General features: G+C 38.8%; 1 protein-coding gene and 1 long non-coding RNA gene across 4 annotated transcripts in view; one reads left to right on the top strand and one right to left on the bottom strand.

Moving 5' to 3' along the window:
• Nucleotides 1-549: 549 nt before the first annotated feature.
• On the bottom strand, nucleotides 550-7,071 carry LOC141488082 (uncharacterized). The gene is made up of 3 exons (XR_012468579.1): nucleotides 6,901-7,071; nucleotides 6,434-6,601; nucleotides 550-4,947 (listed from the first exon to the last, which is right to left on the bottom strand). It is a non-coding gene; the product is annotated as an uncharacterized LOC141488082 (long non-coding RNA).
• Nucleotides 7,072-7,429: 358 nt separating this feature from the next.
• LRP11 (LDL receptor related protein 11) overlaps nucleotides 7,430-19,895 on the top strand; it is a 90,263-nt gene continuing 77,797 nt past the window's right edge. For all 3 annotated transcript variants that reach the window (XM_074187811.1, XM_074187810.1, XM_074187809.1), the window contains exon 1: nucleotides 7,430-8,111. In XM_074187811.1, the coding sequence (XP_074043912.1) occupies nucleotides 7,430-8,111 (682 nt within the window). The remainder of the gene's footprint in view (nucleotides 8,112-19,895) is intronic.

Genomic DNA, 19,895 nt, shown 5'->3' with positions numbered 1-19,895 from the left:
ATCAAATATATTTGCTTTTATCCCCTCCTGGTTCTTACTTCCTCCACCTTAGGTCAGGCCCTAATTGCCTTTTGTCTCGACAATTCTAATAGTTCCCTATCTAGCACTTTTCCATTTAAATGGTCAGTCATTTGATTCAATTGATTTTTAAACCTATTAAAAACCTACCATGTGCAAGATATCATGCTTGGCAACATGATTAATGTTGATATATGTTTAACATAGTCATAAACATATATAACCTATATTAGATTTCTTTCTGTTTGGGGAAGGGGGGAGGGAAGAGAGATGGAGGGAGAAAAATGTTAAACTCAAAACCTTACCAAAAAAGTGATTACTTTTAGTTATTTTTACATGTCATTGGAAAAATAAATATTTTTAAAAGTCCATGATTAAAAAATAAAAGAAATTCTTCTTTTAAAAAAGGTATTACTCAGCAATTAGTCAAAGCAATATTAACTTTTTTAATGGTGATTACAGTGAGATTAACTAGTCAATGAGACCCCATTGAGACAAGTCAGTCATCACTGTAATTCATCTCTTTTCAAACTTAGCTTGATGATGACATGTTCTTGGCTTTTCATATCAAAATTCATTTTAAGGTCCTTTGTTTCATATTTCTCAGAGTCAGATGAACTTTCAAATTACTCTCATGCCTTCTTTAAAAATATTTATCTTGGTTGAGAAACTAATTTTAGGATGAAATCCTGTGTAAGGTCAAGTTAGGGATTTCAAGGAACAGAAAGAAAACCTCATTGTTAGATGATCTAAATACAAGATTGAATTCAAATCTCTTGAATATATTCATATAATCAAACAAGATATGAGTTTTACTTCACTGCCTTCCATTGGGTCTTTTTCTTTGCCTAATGCCCAGAAGTAAAAAGACATACTTACCTTCTCCCAGAAGGTCAACTCTTCCAAACAATAGCCCAAAGACTAGATGACTTGAAGTTGCTAAGGATTGTAAGTTTTGTATCAAATTATACAAAGTAATCTGGGTGTTCTATGGTGAATACACCCCCCCATCTTTGAGGAGTCATGAATAGGTTAAAGTTAAAATAGGGAGTGGTAAATATACACCAGAATGGAAAATCTACTCTCCTTAATATTCATAAGTTGCACTTCTCAGGACACAGTTCTTAAATAAGTGAAGGAAATATCAAATTTTAGTTAGAGGTTAGTAAAGATAAGGATGTAATTTTTTCTCCATCCAAATTCAAAGATTCCTACTCTCTCCTGAAATCTATCCACAGATCCCTTAGAATCTATGGACCATAGGTTAAAAACCTCTACAGGATGCTCATGTAGGAAAGACCTACATGAATTAATGCAAAGAGAAATCAGCAGAACATTATATACAGTAATAATAATATTTTATGATGATCAACTGCGAATGACTTAGCTATTCTTAGCAATACAATGACACAAGAAAATCCTGAAGGGCTTATGATGAAAGATGCTATCCATCTCCAGAGAAAGAACTGATAGATTCTGAATGCAGATCAAAACACATTTTTTTTTCTATTTTTCTTGGGTTTTTTCCCTATCATTCCTTTTATAACATGACTAACATAAATGTTTTGCACATATTCTTCTACATCAAGTTATTTGGTTTCTCGATGGGGGGGGAGAGGGAGAGAAAGAAAGAATTTGGAACTCAAATTTAAAAAAAAATAATGCTAGGGGCAGCTAGGTGGTACAGTGGATAAAGCACCGGCCCTGGAGTCAGGAGTACCTGGGTTCAAATCCAGTCTCAGACACTTAATAATTACCTAGCTGTGTGGCCTTGGGCAAGCCACTTAACCCCATTTGCCTTGCAAAAACCTAAAAAAAAATGCTAAAAATGTTTTTACAAGCAATGGAGTAAAAAAGAAAATATTAAATGTATGGACATGAGCTTTGTAATAATTATACTATATACTAGAGTTTCCCTTCTTCACAGGGTAGCAGGACAATGGAGCCACAAAACAACCAGTCAATTAAAAGGCTTTCTAAGGTTCAGAGTTGCTTTATATACCCTGTGATCTTTCTGGAAGTGAACTCTAGACCAACTTTGAGATGGTTGCAGAGACCAGACCAGCCTTGAACAACTCTAAGCAGCCTTGAGCAGCAACTGTAGACTTGGGATTTTCTAAACACTTTACTCCCTGGCTTATGGTATCTACCTATATCTTCTCCCTTAAATGCTTGCCCCTTTTTTCTCTCCTTTAGGGAGCTCAAGAACTCTCTCTACGTACCTCTCTGCTCCAATGTAGGATCTTTTTTTTCCCTATAAGACTTTTCTCAAGATAATAAATACATTTAATTGATATACTGAACTCTTTTCAATTCAAGTTCTTTCATGGATATGGGAGCTACATGTTCCACTTAACCCCACTGCCTTGCAAAAACAAACAAAAAGGACCCCTAAATAAAATTAAATAGATAAAAGTCTCTGCTCTGGGTTTTTATCTAGAAACCCTTCCTCCTCTTAAGGAGCCTGTTCTAACCTGTTGGTATAAAGTTCTATATTTCTTAACTTTTAGTATATGATGATACAGCTTGTCATTTATGAATTTTTATAGAAAATTATTGTGTGATTCAAACTGGAATTTTTTGATATATGATAAAAATAGGTAGGCAATCTTCCCATGCAGAAGAACAAGAACTGCTTTCACCTTTCAGCTCAAACCACTCACCAGGACTAATCACATCTCAGCAACCAACTGATTGCCCACATTTTTCCCCATCACTGCCCACAATTAAGTCAAGAGGTTTGTCAAATTTCTTGCTGAAATTTTTATCTACAGCATTCCACTGATTTTAGTAATTTCACTTTAACCATTATCAAAAAGCTGGGGGGGGGGGGCAAGGTGATTTATTAGAAGTCTGGCTATTCCTCAGTTGTATTTGATCTACCTGAGCCCAAGTTTCTAATGTAGGGGTGGGGCATCAATACTAATAGTGTAGGTAATACTTCCCTAAACACATTGAAAGATCCTAGCAATGACTGTTCCACAAGACCAGGCTCAAAAAGGGGGAATTACTGTCCTTTCTATGATTCCAACATAAGTTTGGCATTGAGATTAAAGTCACTACATGGGATTGGATACAAATGAACAATATGAGGTTCACAGGTGGGAAAGAGCTGACCAACATTTTTCTAGCTCTAAGTATGGGGCAAGAGAAAAGTTGAATGCTTGGGAAAAGAACACCCATGGACAAGACTTTAAATTCAAGTCCATATCATGAATAGACTTCAGAAGGACTAGAGGGTAGAGGAAAACGGGACTGGGATGGGGGAAGGGATGGATTTCCACACTACCCAACCCTCTGAAAAGGAGGTTTTAAGGGAAGTCCATAGAAAGGTCATAAAATACCAAACAATAAAAGATAATATAAAAAAATCTTTCCCTCAAATCAGTGAGATATTATGTTTGTCCTTCATTCTCAAAGAAGAATATGATGTCAGAGAGGTGATGCCATGATCAGCACTGAATTATATTTGAGTGGGGGGTGCCGTGCTAAATCACCAGCCTCACTTTCTCCTCCACAACCATCTGGGTCCAGTGACCAGATATGAATCAGGAGATGGCCCCAGATGTGAGGCAATCAGGGTTAGGTGACTTGCCCAGGGTCACATAGTTAATTAGTGTCAAGTCTGAGGCTGGATTCAAACTACTATACTCCTGACTCCAAGGCTAGTGTTCTATCCATTGTACCACCTAGTTGCCCTTGGGAGTGTTTAGGAGAACCAGGAAGGAGGAACCAAGCTAGTATGTTGGTTTTTGAGAGGCCTGAGAGTCAACCAGAGTATGACAAATATAGAAAATATGAATGGAGAAGCAGTTGTTCATGGTAGAGTTTGGGAGTCTTGGCAACGTGTTGAGTTGTAGTTTAACTAGTAAAACTCAGAAGGGATCGATAAAGACTTGATTCTAGGCAGGGCAGTTAGGCCAAGTGGGCTTGGAATTCAGGAAGACATCTTCATGAGTTCAACCCCAGTTTTAGACCCTTAGATACTATGTCATCCTGGGAAAGTCACTTTTCCCTATTTTGATTTGATTTCTTCCTCAGTAAAATGAGCTAAAAAGAAAAATGGCAAACCACTCCAATCTTTGCCAAAAAAAAAAAAAACCCAGCTGGGGTCATAAAGAGTCAGACACAACTGGAATCACTCAACAACAGCTGTACTAGTAATGTGCTAAGCACTGATCACTATATACATGAAGACACTCCTGCTAGTCCCTGCTCCCGTTCTCTGGACAACGTGCACAGTGTACTGTATACAGTGTACAGATCAATAGTGATACATGGAAAAATCAGATTCAGTTCAATACAATTTGTCAGATTCATGAACACCTTAGATTTCTGTTTCAGAACTAGATTACCCTGGAAGAGTACTGGGCAACCTAACAGTTATCAAAAAACATTGATGAAGCAATGTCAACCTAAATATAGGTTGTTAGTGACACAGCAAAGGTCTCTAACATTACTACTGCACTGTTCAATATTTTTATTGATGACTTGGATGAAGACAAAAAAAATGGTTATCAAGCATGTGAATGTCAACAAAATTTGAAAGTATAACTAATAGACCAATTAACAACAACCTAAGATCCCAAACATACCACCCAAAGTCAATCAAAATTTATTTTTCTCTATTAAATTTCAAATTCAGCAATTAAATTTAAACATATCAACTATTATAGGACAGGGAGACCTAGATTAATGTTCACATAAAAAACATTTAGTTTATTAAGGAAATCAGCAGTCAATATTGTGACCATTTAAAAAATGTAATCTTAGTTTATTAGTTGGCACAGTGTGATAAAGCATTGCACCCAGAGTCAGGATAGATCTGAATTCAAATCCAGCCTCAGACATGTACTAGATGTGTGATCTTGGCAAGTCGCTTAGTCTCTGGTTTCTTCAGTTGCAAAATAGGAATAATAGCTCCCAGAGCTGCTGTGAAGAACAAATGAGATATTTGTAAAGCATATAGTTGTTAGGCTACATTAATATTCAATGGTCTGACTCTATATGACCCCATTTGGGGGTAGGGTTTTTGTTTGTTTCTTTGTTTTTGGCAAAGACACCAGGCTGGTTTGCCTTTTCCTTTTTCAGCTGATTTTAACAATGAGGAAACTGAGGCAAACACATTTAAATGGCTTATCTAGAGTCTCCTATCTAGTACATGTCTAAGGTTGGATATGAATTCAGATCTATCTTAACTCCAATACTTTCTCATACTGTGTCACCTAGTAAGGTGAGATTGGATTTTAAAAAGATGCATGTTGCATTGTTGACTGATGATTTTCCACAGCTAGTAAGTATCTAAGGCAGGATTTGAACTCCTGACTCCAATTATAGATATAGATAAATGGAAATAGAAACATATACACACATACATGCATATATATGAACCAAATATGTATTCACATATACTTATTTACTAAACAAATATACTCACATATAGGAAACATAGATTTATCTATGGAAAAAATGCATGTGTTCATATATAGGAAACAAATATATGCACTCACATAGGAAATATATACCCCAATATAGGAAATAAATGTATGTGTGTTCATATATAGAAAATAAATACATACTCATATATAGGAAACAAATATATGTACTCATTGGAAACAAAAATATACTCATATGTAGGAAAAAATGTATGTGTTCATATATAGGAAATAAAAATATGCTCATTTATAGGAAATAAATGCATATGTGTTCATATATAGAAAACAAATATATGTACTCATATAGGAAACAAATATATACCCATACATAGGAAATAAATGTGTGTATGTTCATATATAGGAAATAAAAAAATAATCATATATAGGAAATAGATATATGTATTCATATAAGAAACAAATATATATACCCATATGTAGGAAAAAATGTATGTGTGTTCATATATAGGAAATAAAGATATACTCATTTATAGGAAATAAATGCATATGTGTTCATATATAGAAAACAAATATATGTACTCATATAGGAAACAAATATATACCCATACATAGGAAATAAATATATGTATGTTCATAAATAGGAAATAAAAATATAATCATATATAGGAAACAAATATATGTACTCATTGGAAACAAATATATACCCATATGTAGGAAAAAATGTGTGTGTTCATATATAGGAAATAAAAATATACTCATGTATAGGAAATAAATATATATGTGTTCATTTTATATATATATATATATATACATATATATATATATATATATATGAAACAAATATATGTACTCATATAGGAAACAAATATATACCCATACATAGGAAATAAATGTATGTGTGTTCATATACAGGAAATAAATGCATGTATGTTCATATGTAAGAAACGAATACATACTCATATGTAGTAAACGTGTGTGTGCTCAAAGGGGCACCTGGGTGATGCAGTGGATAAAGCACTGACCTTGGAGTTAGGAGAACAGGAGCTCCAATCCAGCCTCAGACACTTGACACTCACTTTCTGTGTGATCTTGGGCAAGTCAATTACCCTGACTACCTCACATCCAGGGTCATCTCCACGTGCTTGGCCCGGCCTCGCCGCCAATGTCTTCTTCAAAAACTGAAGGGTAAACTTTACATATTGGAAACAAATATATATATAAATATCTAGATTTATATATAACTATAAATAGATTTATATTATAAATGAATATAGTTTATATATATTCATCTATATAGAGAAAGAGAACAAAAATATATGTGCTCATGTATAGGAAACATATGGTCATCTATAAGAAACAATTATCTATCTTCAGTCTCTCTCTCACAGACACACAGACACACACACACACAAACACAAATTCTCTCTCTCTCTCTCTCTCTCTCTCTCGGAGCCTGAGTTTAGCTCCTCCAGCTCCTGCCCCTTCTCACAGAAGCAGCTAAGGTCCGGGGACTCGGCCAAGGTCACCCCGGGAGCAGGCCACCGAGCCGGGCTGTGAACCCAAGACTGGCGCGGTTGGACTCAGAGCTGCTTGCACTGCGCCGCCGCCACGAGCCCGCATCCCGGGCCACAGGTCGCTAACGAGGCCTCGGCACCTTCGCCGCAGGCCGGGCTCCCCTGCGCCCAGGCAGCGCAGGCGGCGCGGGGGCCCCCCTGGGCGGGCCGGGCCGGGCCGGGCGGAGCCGGGCGCGGGGCGGAGCCTGCGGGCGGGCGCGTGGGTGTGCGCCCGGCAGCCGCGAGCCTCGGCGGTGCCCGCACCCGGGAGACGCGCCGCGGCCGGCCGGGCCATGCTGCCTGCGGCCGCCGTGCGGCCGAGCCCGTCCGGAGCGGGGCGCTGAAGGCGGGCCGGAGCCCGCGGGCCGCGCAGCGCGGCGCCCCTCGGCCGGCGCCCTCGCCGCTCGCCCTTCCCTGCGCCCCCGCCTCCGCCTCGCCGCTCCCGCGCGCCCCCGGCCCGCAGCCATGGCCCGGGCTCCCCCGGGCGGCGGGGCGCGGGGCCGGCGGCGGCCGCGGCTGGGGCTGCCGCTGCTGCTGGCCGCGTGGCTGCTGGGCCCGGCGGCCGGAGGCCAGCGCGCGGCGGCGCCGCTGGCCGAGCTGCGCTCGTCCATCTCGGGCGTGGAGGAGCTGCTGGAGGAGTTCCGCAAGCAGCTGCGGCAGGAGCCGCCGGCGCGGGAGCCGGCCCGCGGCCCGCAGCCCCGCGAGCGGCCCGGGGCCGAGGCCGGCTGCCCGGGCGGCGCCTACACGGTGCGGCCGGACTCCATCATCCACACCAAGGACTCGCTGGGCGCCGGGGCCTCCTTCCTGTCGGCGCCGGCCGCGGTGCGGGACTGGCAGCAGTGCGTGGCCGCCTGCTGCGCCGAGCCGCTCTGCACCGTGGCCGTGGTGGAGCTGGCCCAGCCGCAGGCCCCCGCCGCCGCCGGCCCCAGCTGCTACCTGTTCAACTGCACCTACCGCGGCCGCAACGTCTGCAAGTTCTCCCCGCACCGCGGCTACGACAGCTACAGCCTGAGCCCGGCCGCCGAGGGCCGCCGCAACGCCACCCGGCGCCCCGCGGGCCCGGCCCGGGGCCGGGCCGCCGCTCCCCCGGGGGCCCGCGGGAAGCCGCCGCCGCCGCCGAGCCCCGCCGCCGCCTCTGCAGCCCCGGGTAAGAGCCCCGCGAGCCCCGCCAGCCCCGGCGCGCCGCTCCCCGCCTGCCCTCCCCGGCCGCGGACCCGGGGCCGCGCGGCCGTGGGACACGCAGCCTGCCCGCAGCGATGCTGTGTGCCCGCAGCGATGCTGTGTGCCCGCAGCGATGCTGTGTGCCCGCAGCGATGTCGCGTGCCCGCCTGTCGAGGTTTGGTTTTGTGTTTGTTCCGTTCCCAGCTCCCTCCCTCGGCCCACGGGGACACGTTCCCTTCGTTATTGTGGCTCCGCCAAGACTGGCTGGCAAGCAGCACACTGGTCCCCGCTCCGGGGCATTTAAGGAACGACATTAGATTTAAAATGAACCAAAGTCAGGCTTAAAACCGCAGCCACGACCCTATTTTTATAGCGAACGGTGTTTGTGTGTTAGAGAGGACGCGGGTGGAAGTGGAGCCGAGCCGCTTTGATGTCATTAGAGCCGATTTCCATAATCACATCGCCTTTTTAAAATATGGCTCTTGTGTTCCACCTTTAATTGCCTCCAGCAGGGAAGAAAAAACCGTGTACCTCATCTTGGTAATGGCCTACCAGCTGTTGTTCTTTTGTTGAAGTAAGAGGACAAGACTAAAGTGAATAACAGTAGCAGAAATCGCGTGTCACTTTTTTTTGATGCCTTTAATTCTGTGGGTTTATTTCACACACACTCTGTTTAGCTATGAATAAGCATTAAGACATGTACTGGAAGAAGAAAAGGAAAAAAACAAACCCATGACTGTACTTTTACAAAAAATGTCAAGTGTAATAGTGGGCTGGATTCTATTCTCCTACTGTTGGATCTCGAATCATAAAACAGAAGGCAACCCAAGAGATCTGAGAAGAGAAATGAAGGCAGAAAAGAAAACCACTTTCTTAGCCTAAACAAAAATGATCTGGTTTTCCCATCAACCTTGATAATTTAAGGAAAATAAGCAGGAAAGTGAATCTTAACTTAGGAGGAAGGGCATAATTTCAGGAAATCATAAAGCTGGCGGACATGAAAGCTCATCTAATCCATTTTTTTTTAAGTTGAAGAAACTGAAATCCAGAGACAGGGCCAATGTTCATTTCATTATTTTTGTTATTAAGTTATTTTTCAGTCTTATCCAATTAGATGAGGAAATTGAGACAAAGAGAGTTAGAATGTGCCCAGGGTGACCCATCAGAGGCCAGATTTGAACTTGGGAAGAGGAGTCTTCCTGACTCTTATCCATCTAATGCCCCTCTTTTCATTATACTACATTGCTATGTCTTTGCTGGAAGACCCATGAAGAGGTTACCTAGCCCATCACTCTGACTTTAGGAAACATTACATTTAACACTTTTCTTTACGGGTAAGAATCTCTTCATTTCTGAAAAATGGTATTCTCTAACTTGTGTACATTGTTTCACATTGTTTCATTATACTTTCTCCCAGAACAGGTAATGAATGATCTCATCTACTTAGACATAGTCTCTTCCTTCTTATTGGTAGCCTAGTCCCATTTCAATCAAAGAATGAATAGCGAGTTCTCATGGGCCTTAGCATTGTTTTATAACTCAATGATATTCTTTTTTTTTCCTCTTTTATGAAAAATTTCAATATTCAGGGTTTTAAGTTTTAGCTCTTAGGATACTACAATCAAAAGTCTAATGGGAGTGTTTCAAATGACTCCAATGATATAAGTCTTTTTTTTTTTTTGGCATTGTACTGTCTTGCTTGCTTTTTCTTAACTGCACAATTGATGGGTAATTTGTCAAACATCCTTCTCAGCAGCCAAGCTGCTATTACTAATGCACTGGTCTGACTGCATCACTCCCCCACTCAAGTAATTCCAGGACTCATTTTCACCAAGAGGGTAAAATGCAAACTCCTCTGTTTGGCATTTAAAGCCCTTCACCATTTGACTCCAGCCTACCTTTCTTTCCATACTTCTTACACATTACTCTCCTTCCAAACTGTGAGTTCCAGCCAAGTGAACTGCTTGCTGTTTCCTGTACATTTCATCTCTTTTCTCTGCATTTTTATGTAAGCTTTCCCCTCATGCCTTCAATGCAATGCCTTCTCATATCTGCTTATGTGCCACCTCCCAATAGAAGCCGAGGTTGAGTCCCATCCACCTACCCAGTTGCTATTATCCTTCCCTCCAAAATTACTTTGTAAATTATATATATATATATATATATATATATAATACATATATATATATGTATGTATGTTGCACTGAATTTTCTATGTATGTATCATTACATATCCATAATAGAATTCGAGCTCTTCAAGTGCAAAGACAGTCAGGGTTTCTTTGCTTACTTGGGTCTTCACTGACTAACATAATGACTGGCACTTGGCAGGTCTTTATAAAAGTTTATTCAATAGAATGAATTGAATAACAGCCCCCACCTCCCCATCCCCTACCCCTCTTTTTGCATTATACCTGCCACACCTCATCTTCCTGTATCTTGCATTTATACAATGTAATTTTCTTCCTCCAGTATCCTATGCTGTGTATTCCTTTGTATTTTATTTAGTTTGTTTATGAGGACTTCTAGTTTCTTTTTGGATGATAGTTGACCTTTTCTTCAAGAAGACTTATCTCCTACATTCTGAACAGTAAGCACATTGAGAAGACCCTTAGCCCTCTCTGGGTCTGATCCCTGTATATGACAATCTGTCTCTTTTCTCTGCGCTTTTTATATAAGCCTCATGCCTGGAATGTATGGCTTTCTCTTCTTGGAATCCTACTCTTCTCCCAACTCAACTCAGCTTAGGAGCCCATCCCCTAAAGGAAGCTTGTCTTGAGTTTCACCCACCCAGTTACTAATATTTATTATTATTATTATTATTTTATTATTATTTATTAGCCCTCAGGAATCTGTAAAATTATGATATTAGGCTTGACTCCTTAAGATGTAAATCTATGAGTGTCCTTCCATTTAATCTTTTTTATTTATATTTTTTATTTTTCCAATTACATGAAAGTTTTTCAACATTCATCCACTTGCATATTTATGTTACACAATTTTCTTCCGCCCTCCTTTCCCACCCACTAGTTAATCTCCTGTTAAAAGACATTTTTTTCTGATCAGATAAGCTTTATCCCTGTTGAGCAGTCCTTCCTTCTAGAGACCAGAGGACAATCAATCTTTGATCCCTTTCCTTTAATGCCAGGGGTTCTTTACCTTTTTTATGTCTTGAAGCCTACTTGGCAATCCAGTGAAGCTGATGGACCCCTTCTCAGACAGATGTGTATGTGGGTGAGGTAGTCAAAGTTAAATAACTTGCCCAAGGTTAGGCAATTGGTGACAGAATGGGGGCTAGATTCCAAGTGGTATTGCTTCACACTAAATTTCCTTTCTTTCCTGAGCCTTCCATCCCTCCTAAATAATCTGTACGCTTACAGTTAGAGGATATCATCACATCTCAATTAGATAGCTCCAATTGAGCTATCTTCCATAGCACATGCAGACCAGTTTGCAAACATTGATTTTATCTTTAATGCCTGCTATATAGCCCCCATTTACAACATCTGAGTAACCAAAAAGGTGTCAGTTCTCCTACAGAGGTACAGATATAGAGAGGTAACCTTCCAGGACAGGTTGGAAAGGAAATAACCAAAAATGACTTTTTTTGAGATAAAATTTAAAGATTTAGAGGTAGAAACCGACAATCTAGTATTTCTGAGGTTTAGTTAATATCTTTCAATTCTTTGAGAATAACTACTGACTACTCTTTATTATGTCTATGATTCCAGTATTGAGGAGGGGATTATGAAGGGGAAGAATTTTTTTCTTGGGGGGCAGGGCAGGAAGTACGGATACCTCAGGCAAACTTTTTTTCTGAATAGGAATAGTATTAACTTCATGGGAACCCAGCCTCAGACACATAAAAAAGTATTAGAAATTTTAGGATATGGGATTGACTTTACAAAACCAAAGAGTCAATGAGAAGGATCAAAGTATGTGAATATACAAATATCTATATATAGATAGACATGTATACCTATAAGTGTGTGTGTGTGTGTGTGTGTGTGTATGTGTTTTACCAAAGTTGGGAATAAGCTGCTCCTATAAGCTGTTAAACTTTGCTAAACTCTGTATCAGTCTCATTTTAGTTTATTTTTCTGACCAGATTTGAACTCAGATCCTCCTGATTCCAAGGCTGCCTTTCCAGCTATCCCCAGACTGATTGTAAGTGCATAAAATGAAATTCAGAGGATTACAAAGGAAATCAATGATGTTAACATACAAGTTATCAGATTAATTTTTAAGATCATGAATACACAAGACAGATAGGTAATACAGTTGGTAGAGTATCAGCTCTGAAGTTGGGACCTGAGTTCAAATCCAGCCCCAGACCCTTCGAGCTGTATGACCTTGCACAAGTTGCTTAATTCCAATTTCCTCAAAAAAAAATAAAGTTTATGGACACTCTGAAATTTACCCATGACCCTTTTGAGGGTTAGTGGATGCCAGGTTAAGAATACCGGCTTTATAATTTTATGGCCCCCCTTTTGTCTTCTCAGCATCTGATTAGGCTCTTTCATCTGTGTACCTAAATAAGTAACAAAGGATAGACATCTTTTTTCCCTTCATTAAGTCATATTCATAGTAGATATGTTGTAGCTCCATCAATGATTAGCTATTTATTATAATAAGCAGGTTTTGTTTTTATTTATTTGTTATTGACACTAGATTAATACTGTGGAAAGAACACACACCTTATTCTCTGGAAATTTATTGTATTTTTATATATGCCAATCATTTATAACCATAAATGTTCTAAACTTTGTATCTTTCTCAGTACATAAAATGTACTGAACATAAGGGATGTTAATGAATTTTTTTTTAAACTGAATCAATAAGCCAGAGATAAATTGGGTTCCTGGTTATAAAAATCTAGAAAAAAGTATACAGTTATCCCTTCCAGATCATAGGCACCCCCTCCCCATCTGGAAAATTTTTTTGGTCCTCCCTTCATGCCAGAGAAGAGAATTATTATGGTATTAAAAAATAAAAAATGTGGACCTTATACAATACTATACATAAAATTTGTGCAATTCTGAGTGTCTAAACTTTTTCTGTTTCACCTAACCTTTACCTGTTGTCTGTAGATTCTGCAAAACCCCCCCAAAATTCCCATTTAATTTCTTATGCCAATCCACAGTATATTGAAACAATATTGAGAAAATTTTCAGTGTAGCTGAATAACTAGTTTGGGGATTTTTTTAAAGTTTAGATTTGATTAATTTATGCCTTTCAAAATCATAGTTCTGGCCATGTCACTCCCAGCTCAAAAACATTCTATGGCTTCATGGTTCCCCTAGGATAAAACAGAAGCTCTTTACCTTGGCATTTAAATCCTTTTACAGTCTGGCTCCAGCCTACCTTCCTAGGCTTATTTTGCATAATCCTTTTTATACATGCTACTTTTCAGCCAAATTGGCCTACTTGCTATTCCTAGAACTCAGCATCCCATTTCCCTACTCCACACCTTGTCATATGGGTTTACCTCATTCCTGGAATGCATTTTCTCCTCATCTTCCATTCTTAGAATCCTTTGTTTCCTTCCAGTCTCAGCTAATGGGATATCTCCTCGGAGGAGTATTTCTGGACTCCCTTCCTCACCCTCAAATTGTTAGTGTTCTCTTTCTATTAGAATGACCTAGCCTTTATTTCCTCTCTCTTTACTCATTGCACCCTATGGAAGAATGTAAGCCGCTTGAGAACAGAAACTGTTTTGTAGCTGAACTCAGCACAGGATCTGCTCATTAGGCACTTTAAAAGTATATGCTGGGGCAGCTAGGTGATGCAGTGGATAAAGCACTGGCCCTGGAGTCAGGAGTACCTGGGTTCAAATCTGGTCTCAGACACTTAATAATTACCTAGCTGTGTAGCCTTGGGCAAGCCACTTAACCCCATTTGCCTTGCAAAAAAAAAAAACAACCTAAAAAAAAGTATATGCTGCAATTTATTGAGCTAGCCTTGTTAACATATTGGAAAATGTATAAGTAAAAACATACTAGAGGAGAAAAAAACAAAACTGATATACTTGGAGCATGTTTAAGGGAAGTATGTTGAAGAAGTTAAAATAATATCCTTGTATAAAAAGAATTTCTAGGGTGTCATGTTTTCCAAATCATTTTGGCCACATGACATGACTGACCTTAAGTATATTAATGGAACCATAAATGCTATCCCTTTAAGTCTGGAGACATAGAATTTTATCTTGGGATAAAAGGAAGTTGGAGTCATTTTGGAGCAAAATAGAAGAAATTATGCCTGTTTTATGATTGTTATTTGCCTAATTTAGTATTTAACATTTTAGAAAGGGAAATATCATTAGCATTGACATATAATTCTCCTGTAACACCTCCACCGATACCATCAATAGATTTCCAGGTGCAGCATGGGAAATAGCAGAGGTAACAAAGAGAAAAATTTAAAGAATTCTTAAAATATTGTGTTTGGAATTTTAAAAATAGTAAAATTCTCCTTATATCTATAAAATATCTTCAGTATTTCATTAATAGGAAAAGTATTGCTAGAATTAAATGAATAGACAATTAGTTTATTTTTCTTCTTTACTGAATTAAGGTTATTAAAATGGGATATCAATTAAAATTGTCTTGAAGCTATAAGTAATAACCTTTTTCACAATAAATGTTTCTCATTTTTCCTGAAAAACTCAAGAAGTAAATGAAAATATGATTTTTGTTTAGGGAGCAAAAGTTTTTCTTCTTTTTTTCCAATCTTCTTCCCCACAGCTGTTTGGTACATAGTGATTTTGCAATTTTGTAACCCAACAAAAGCACATTTTACAATTAGTGTCAGTAAAGCAGATTTAAGATGACAATGGTTTATAGTCTACCTCAAGAAATAGTTTATTTAGTCAGATGTTATCATTTTAACACTGGTAACTTCCCTTAGTTTCAACAACTATTTTAATGAAAATATATTAGAAAAAATAAGCATTCAGCTCCATTAAACTTGTTATATAAAATCTAAATTGAATGATATTTTCCCTATTCCACATTCAAGTTAAATACCCTATGCTAGAAATGATTGATCTTCCCCTAGATCTCCTTGGTAATGTTCGTTAATTTTAAATTGTACATTGTAAGCTCATTCTTGGTTTTGATACTTTTTAAATGATACTTTCATATAGTCTACCTAGAGAACTAAGGAGCATATCTCTTCCTTTGTTCAGTAATCAGAGGATATCATTTAAATAACACTATAAGGTTTGAAAGTGATGTACAAATGCAATCACATTTTATCCTCACCACAGCCTTGGGAAGTAGAGGCTAATAATAGCCCCATTTCATAGGTGGAAAAACTGACACTGAGAGCTAATGTAAGAATAACTGAGTTCTAAGAAGTTTATATTCTATTGCATGTCTTTTAAAGAACCTTAGAACCATAGAATTTCAGAGCTGAAGGAACCTTAGAAGCTATCTATACCAATCTACTCCCATTTATCATACTGGAAGACTTACTAAGTAGGAAGCACACTATCTCCCAAGGTAACCACTTACATTTTTGAACACACACACAATTCCTGTAGCCTTTTAGAACAGGTTGAAAAGTGTTCATACCTTAAGAGTGAAAGACAAGTGGTCTGGATTTTCACCCAAGGGCAAAAATTTGTTTTTGGCATATCTCAATTAAGAGCTGTAGACTCTAAAGGTACTGAAATCATAGAATGTCAGACCTGGAAGTATCCTTAGAGCTAATCTAATCCCTTTAGAACTAGTAATCCCTTTATTTCACTTGATTGGTTTTTAGCTTTTAAGAAGAGTGTATCTGGCTATTTGCAGATAAAATGTGTACCTACCTACAAATGGGGATATTTCTACATATGGGATGGAAAAGAATCATGATTTTTCTTGAATAGTAGTAGTGTCACTTATACAAAAAAAGAATAAATTATATCTAAATACTTCTTGTGTAAATTATATTGAGTCATGCTTTTAGACTGTATTTATTAAATAAATGAATAATAATAAATTGAGACCTTTTCAAAAAAGTAGTTTCCCAGAAGCAGAGCTATACTGGGGAATTCCAGGATCTGGTACAAAGGGAGGGGATGGAACAGATACTTTAGGACAATTCTCCCCATTATTGATTCCACCATCCCACATGTCATCCCACATGAGTCCCCAGATCAGTATATGGGCAAGCCAAAACATTGTGACTACCAAATAGTCAATCAAGCTGGTAGAAGAACACAGGACCAGCAGTGATGATGACAGGAACCTGCAGAAATGGTTAAGAGGGAAGGAGGAGGCATGGCAGTTTTAGGATTTAGGTAACAGTGAGGGAAGTCTGTCATATTCTTCTGTCCCTCGTAGTTTTCCCCTAGCTCAACACAGCCTGAATGACTCCTCAGATAGGAAGCCCATGTGCTGAGACTAATGTTAGTGACCTGAGGGCAAAACCCCTCTTACCCTGGATTCCTTTGCCTAGAATAAAACATTCTTCTAACTATTTTAACTAGTGTTAAAATATTGTAAATTTTTTCACAACACAGAGTAATTTTCCATAGAAGTCAATTTTGATTAAGCATTATAGTTTATCAATTTTGACTAGTTTTTTCCCCCTCAGATCACATCTAGTACAAAAAAAAAATCCTGATTATACTCAAATAGATCTGTGATCAATGTAGTTATTGCCTACCAATCCAGTCTAGCCTGTGATTCTTATCTGTATCTTCCCATAAGTTTTACACCTAACTTGGAAAAGTTCTTCCTAGCTTTTTTGCAACATTGGGAGGATACTGGTTGTGATAAGCTGAAAATTTGGGTTAGTTAGGCTATAATGCAGATATAGCACAATCAGAATTAATAAGGAATTCCTCCCAGGTAGATAATCTTGGAGGGTAGATACAGCTACTGAGTGAACAACAATCCAAGAAGAAATGGTCTACCAAATTGCAGATCATCAGCCTTTCAACCTGATGAACCTGACAGAACCTCTTGCTCTATGTAAGCTGCCTTTACTGGGAAGTGGTCCTCACTTTTTACCCCTGTGAACCCATTCCTTTCCAGTAAATCAACTGTCACATACTCAAAACTCCAAGCACCCCATTACATTAAATCAGACCCATTTCTAGAACATCAGGTGTTCTCAAGCTGTCCATGTGTTACTGTTACCTTGTTACCAATCATTCCATTTTGCTTAAAATCTTCTTGGATAAAACCTCTTTCTCTCTTTTGCCTTCATAATATATCACAATGTATTCATACCCACCAGCCTTTGTAGACTAACATCTTCCAAGACTTGTAATATAATGCCAATGGAATTTTGTTTTTAGCAAGATTGGACTTTTATTTCATAGAGATTTTGGAGTTTATTATAGGAACTTCATAATTTTACAAAAACTATTCATGCCACTTGCTCTTGTTCAGTTATGGGTTCATTTGTAATGTTTGTCCAAGATATTTCTTGTAATGATCCCTAAAGATTATCTCTCTAAATGGAAAATAAAATATTTATTTTCACTTGGTTTTTACTGTATTAGTTTAGACCACACTCTTTTGAGTAGTTAAGGATCTCATTCAAAAAATTTGGCAATGTTCCAGCCAGATATGACCAGTCCCAAAAGAGAAGCAAATTGGAAGACATCATCATCCATTGAGAAACCCACTCTGACTTGGCCTCCAATCTGGATCTGATCCATGTCAATAGCATGCATTTTGGCAAGCATCCATTTTCCAGTTTTATATATATCAATAGGTATTAGTGATCACAGGATCACTAATTTTTTTGTTGTATTTTGCCAGGTATCTTGTATAATTTTGACATATGAATGGGAGAAACTATTTTGGAGGATAGACTTTTGTGTTTGCAAATGAGATAATATTCTTTTTTTTTGCAAGGCAATGGGGTTAAGTGGCTTGCCCAAGGCCATATAGCTAGGCAATTATTAAGTGTCTGAGGCTGGATTTGAACTCAGATACTCCTGACTCCAGGGCCAATGTGCTATCTACTGCACCACCTAGCTTCCCCTTGACTATTTATATAGATAGCTAGGTAAAAAACTGCTGTCTTACACCAATAATCATATCTTTGATCAAAAAATTGTCCACAAGTGTTGTAGTTTCATGATCAAGAATTATGAAATTACTTTATCTTACCACAGCTTGAATGTCATCTCTTTTTATAATTCATTCAGTCTAAACATATTCTTCAACCTTACCTCAGTCTCTAGAGTTTCTATTCCCCAGTACTATCTGATTCTAGTATTATATTGTTTCCTTCTTAATTATAATCCCAGAATTAACTAGCTCAATGTTATACTGTCCTCTACTCATGACTCTCTTATCCTCATGTTTCATACAGCTTATTAAACTCCAACCCTGAATTAGTCCCACCATCTGCTTCTTCTACTCCTACTCCTATACTAGTAATGGTCTTGAAAAAAATCACGCAACTGTGCTGAATAGGCCCACTGCAAATTCGAATTCTCTAATCACAACTGGGCCCTCATTACAGCAAAGTAATTCTTTTATTCCTCCCTAATTGATTCTTCAACATATTCTACACAGCAGCTGTCCTAAATCTTTTCTTCTTTTCTCAAGCTTCCTACATTGAACAGAAGACCTTGCTTTATATATTACTAAAAAAAAAAAAAAATAGAGTTCATTTGCCTTAAACAACATCTTTCCTATTTTATACCCCAAAATTCTATGACATCCTCCCACTTTTTTTTATTTAAATCCCTGATTAAGAGATTCCTTCTCATCAAGACCAAGCCCTTTATTTTCCTCCTTGGCCCTTTCCTTCCTGTCCCTTCCAAAACATAACCTTCACTATTAGAATCTCTCTCTAATTCTCAGTATCTTACTATCTACTGACTTGTTCCCTGATGATTACACACAAATCTAGAGCTTTCCATCTTTAAAAAAAACTCTTGACTCCATCACTTAAACCACTCATCCTGTGTCCTGATTCTCTTCAATAGCCACCAAAAAAAACCGTTTATACCCTTTGTTCCTCTTTTTTCCACTTATCATTCTTTCTAACTCCTTGCAATCTGTTCTCCAACCTTATTATACAACAGAAACTTCTTCCTCCAAAGTTACCAAAGATCTCTTTATTACCAAATCTAATTGGCTTTTTCTGAGTCCTTATCTGGTGTGATTTCTCTGCAATATTAAACACTGTTGACTATCATCTCCACAACATTCTCTTCTTTCTGGGTTTTCCAGATGCTACTTTCTCTTGGTTCTCCTACCACGTCTTAGTCTCCTTTGCTGATTAATCAACTCTATCCCATCTCCTTGATACCCAGATTCTGAGCTAAACCTTGAAGACGTTTCAGGATTCTGCTAGGCAGAGGGGAGCAATAGTGAATTCTAGCTATATACATTATAGATGTGCACAAGAGGGGAATTGGGTTGGCAAGTAGAACAGTTTGCCTGAGTGCAGGGTATGTGTAGAGGGTGAAGGGGAAATTAAAAAGAAAAAAGTATTAAAAAAAAAGTAGACAAGCGATGTGATCAGATTAATGGTTTTGTGTGAAGGATAAATTAGAGAGGGGAAAGGATGAATGTAGGGAGGCCAATTAGGAGACTATTGAAGGTATTTAAGCAAAATGTGATGAAGATTTAAACTAGAATGTCTGGGGGTGTAAAGTGAAGCAAGCTAGATTTTCAAGGTCCAAAGTTCAGTCCCAAGCTTCTCTTTCAAAAAGGAGCATGATACTGTGAAAGAGCAATGGATTTGGAGTCAGAGGACCTTAGTTCAAATCTCATCTCTGTCTTAAACTACTAGTAGGATCCTGGTTAAG

This window comes from Macrotis lagotis, chromosome 5 (assembly GCF_037893015.1).
Source record: "Macrotis lagotis isolate mMagLag1 chromosome 5, bilby.v1.9.chrom.fasta, whole genome shotgun sequence".
NCBI classification, from domain to species: domain Eukaryota; kingdom Metazoa; phylum Chordata; class Mammalia; order Peramelemorphia; family Peramelidae; genus Macrotis; species Macrotis lagotis.
This window is presented reverse-complemented; position numbering and strand designations above follow the sequence as displayed.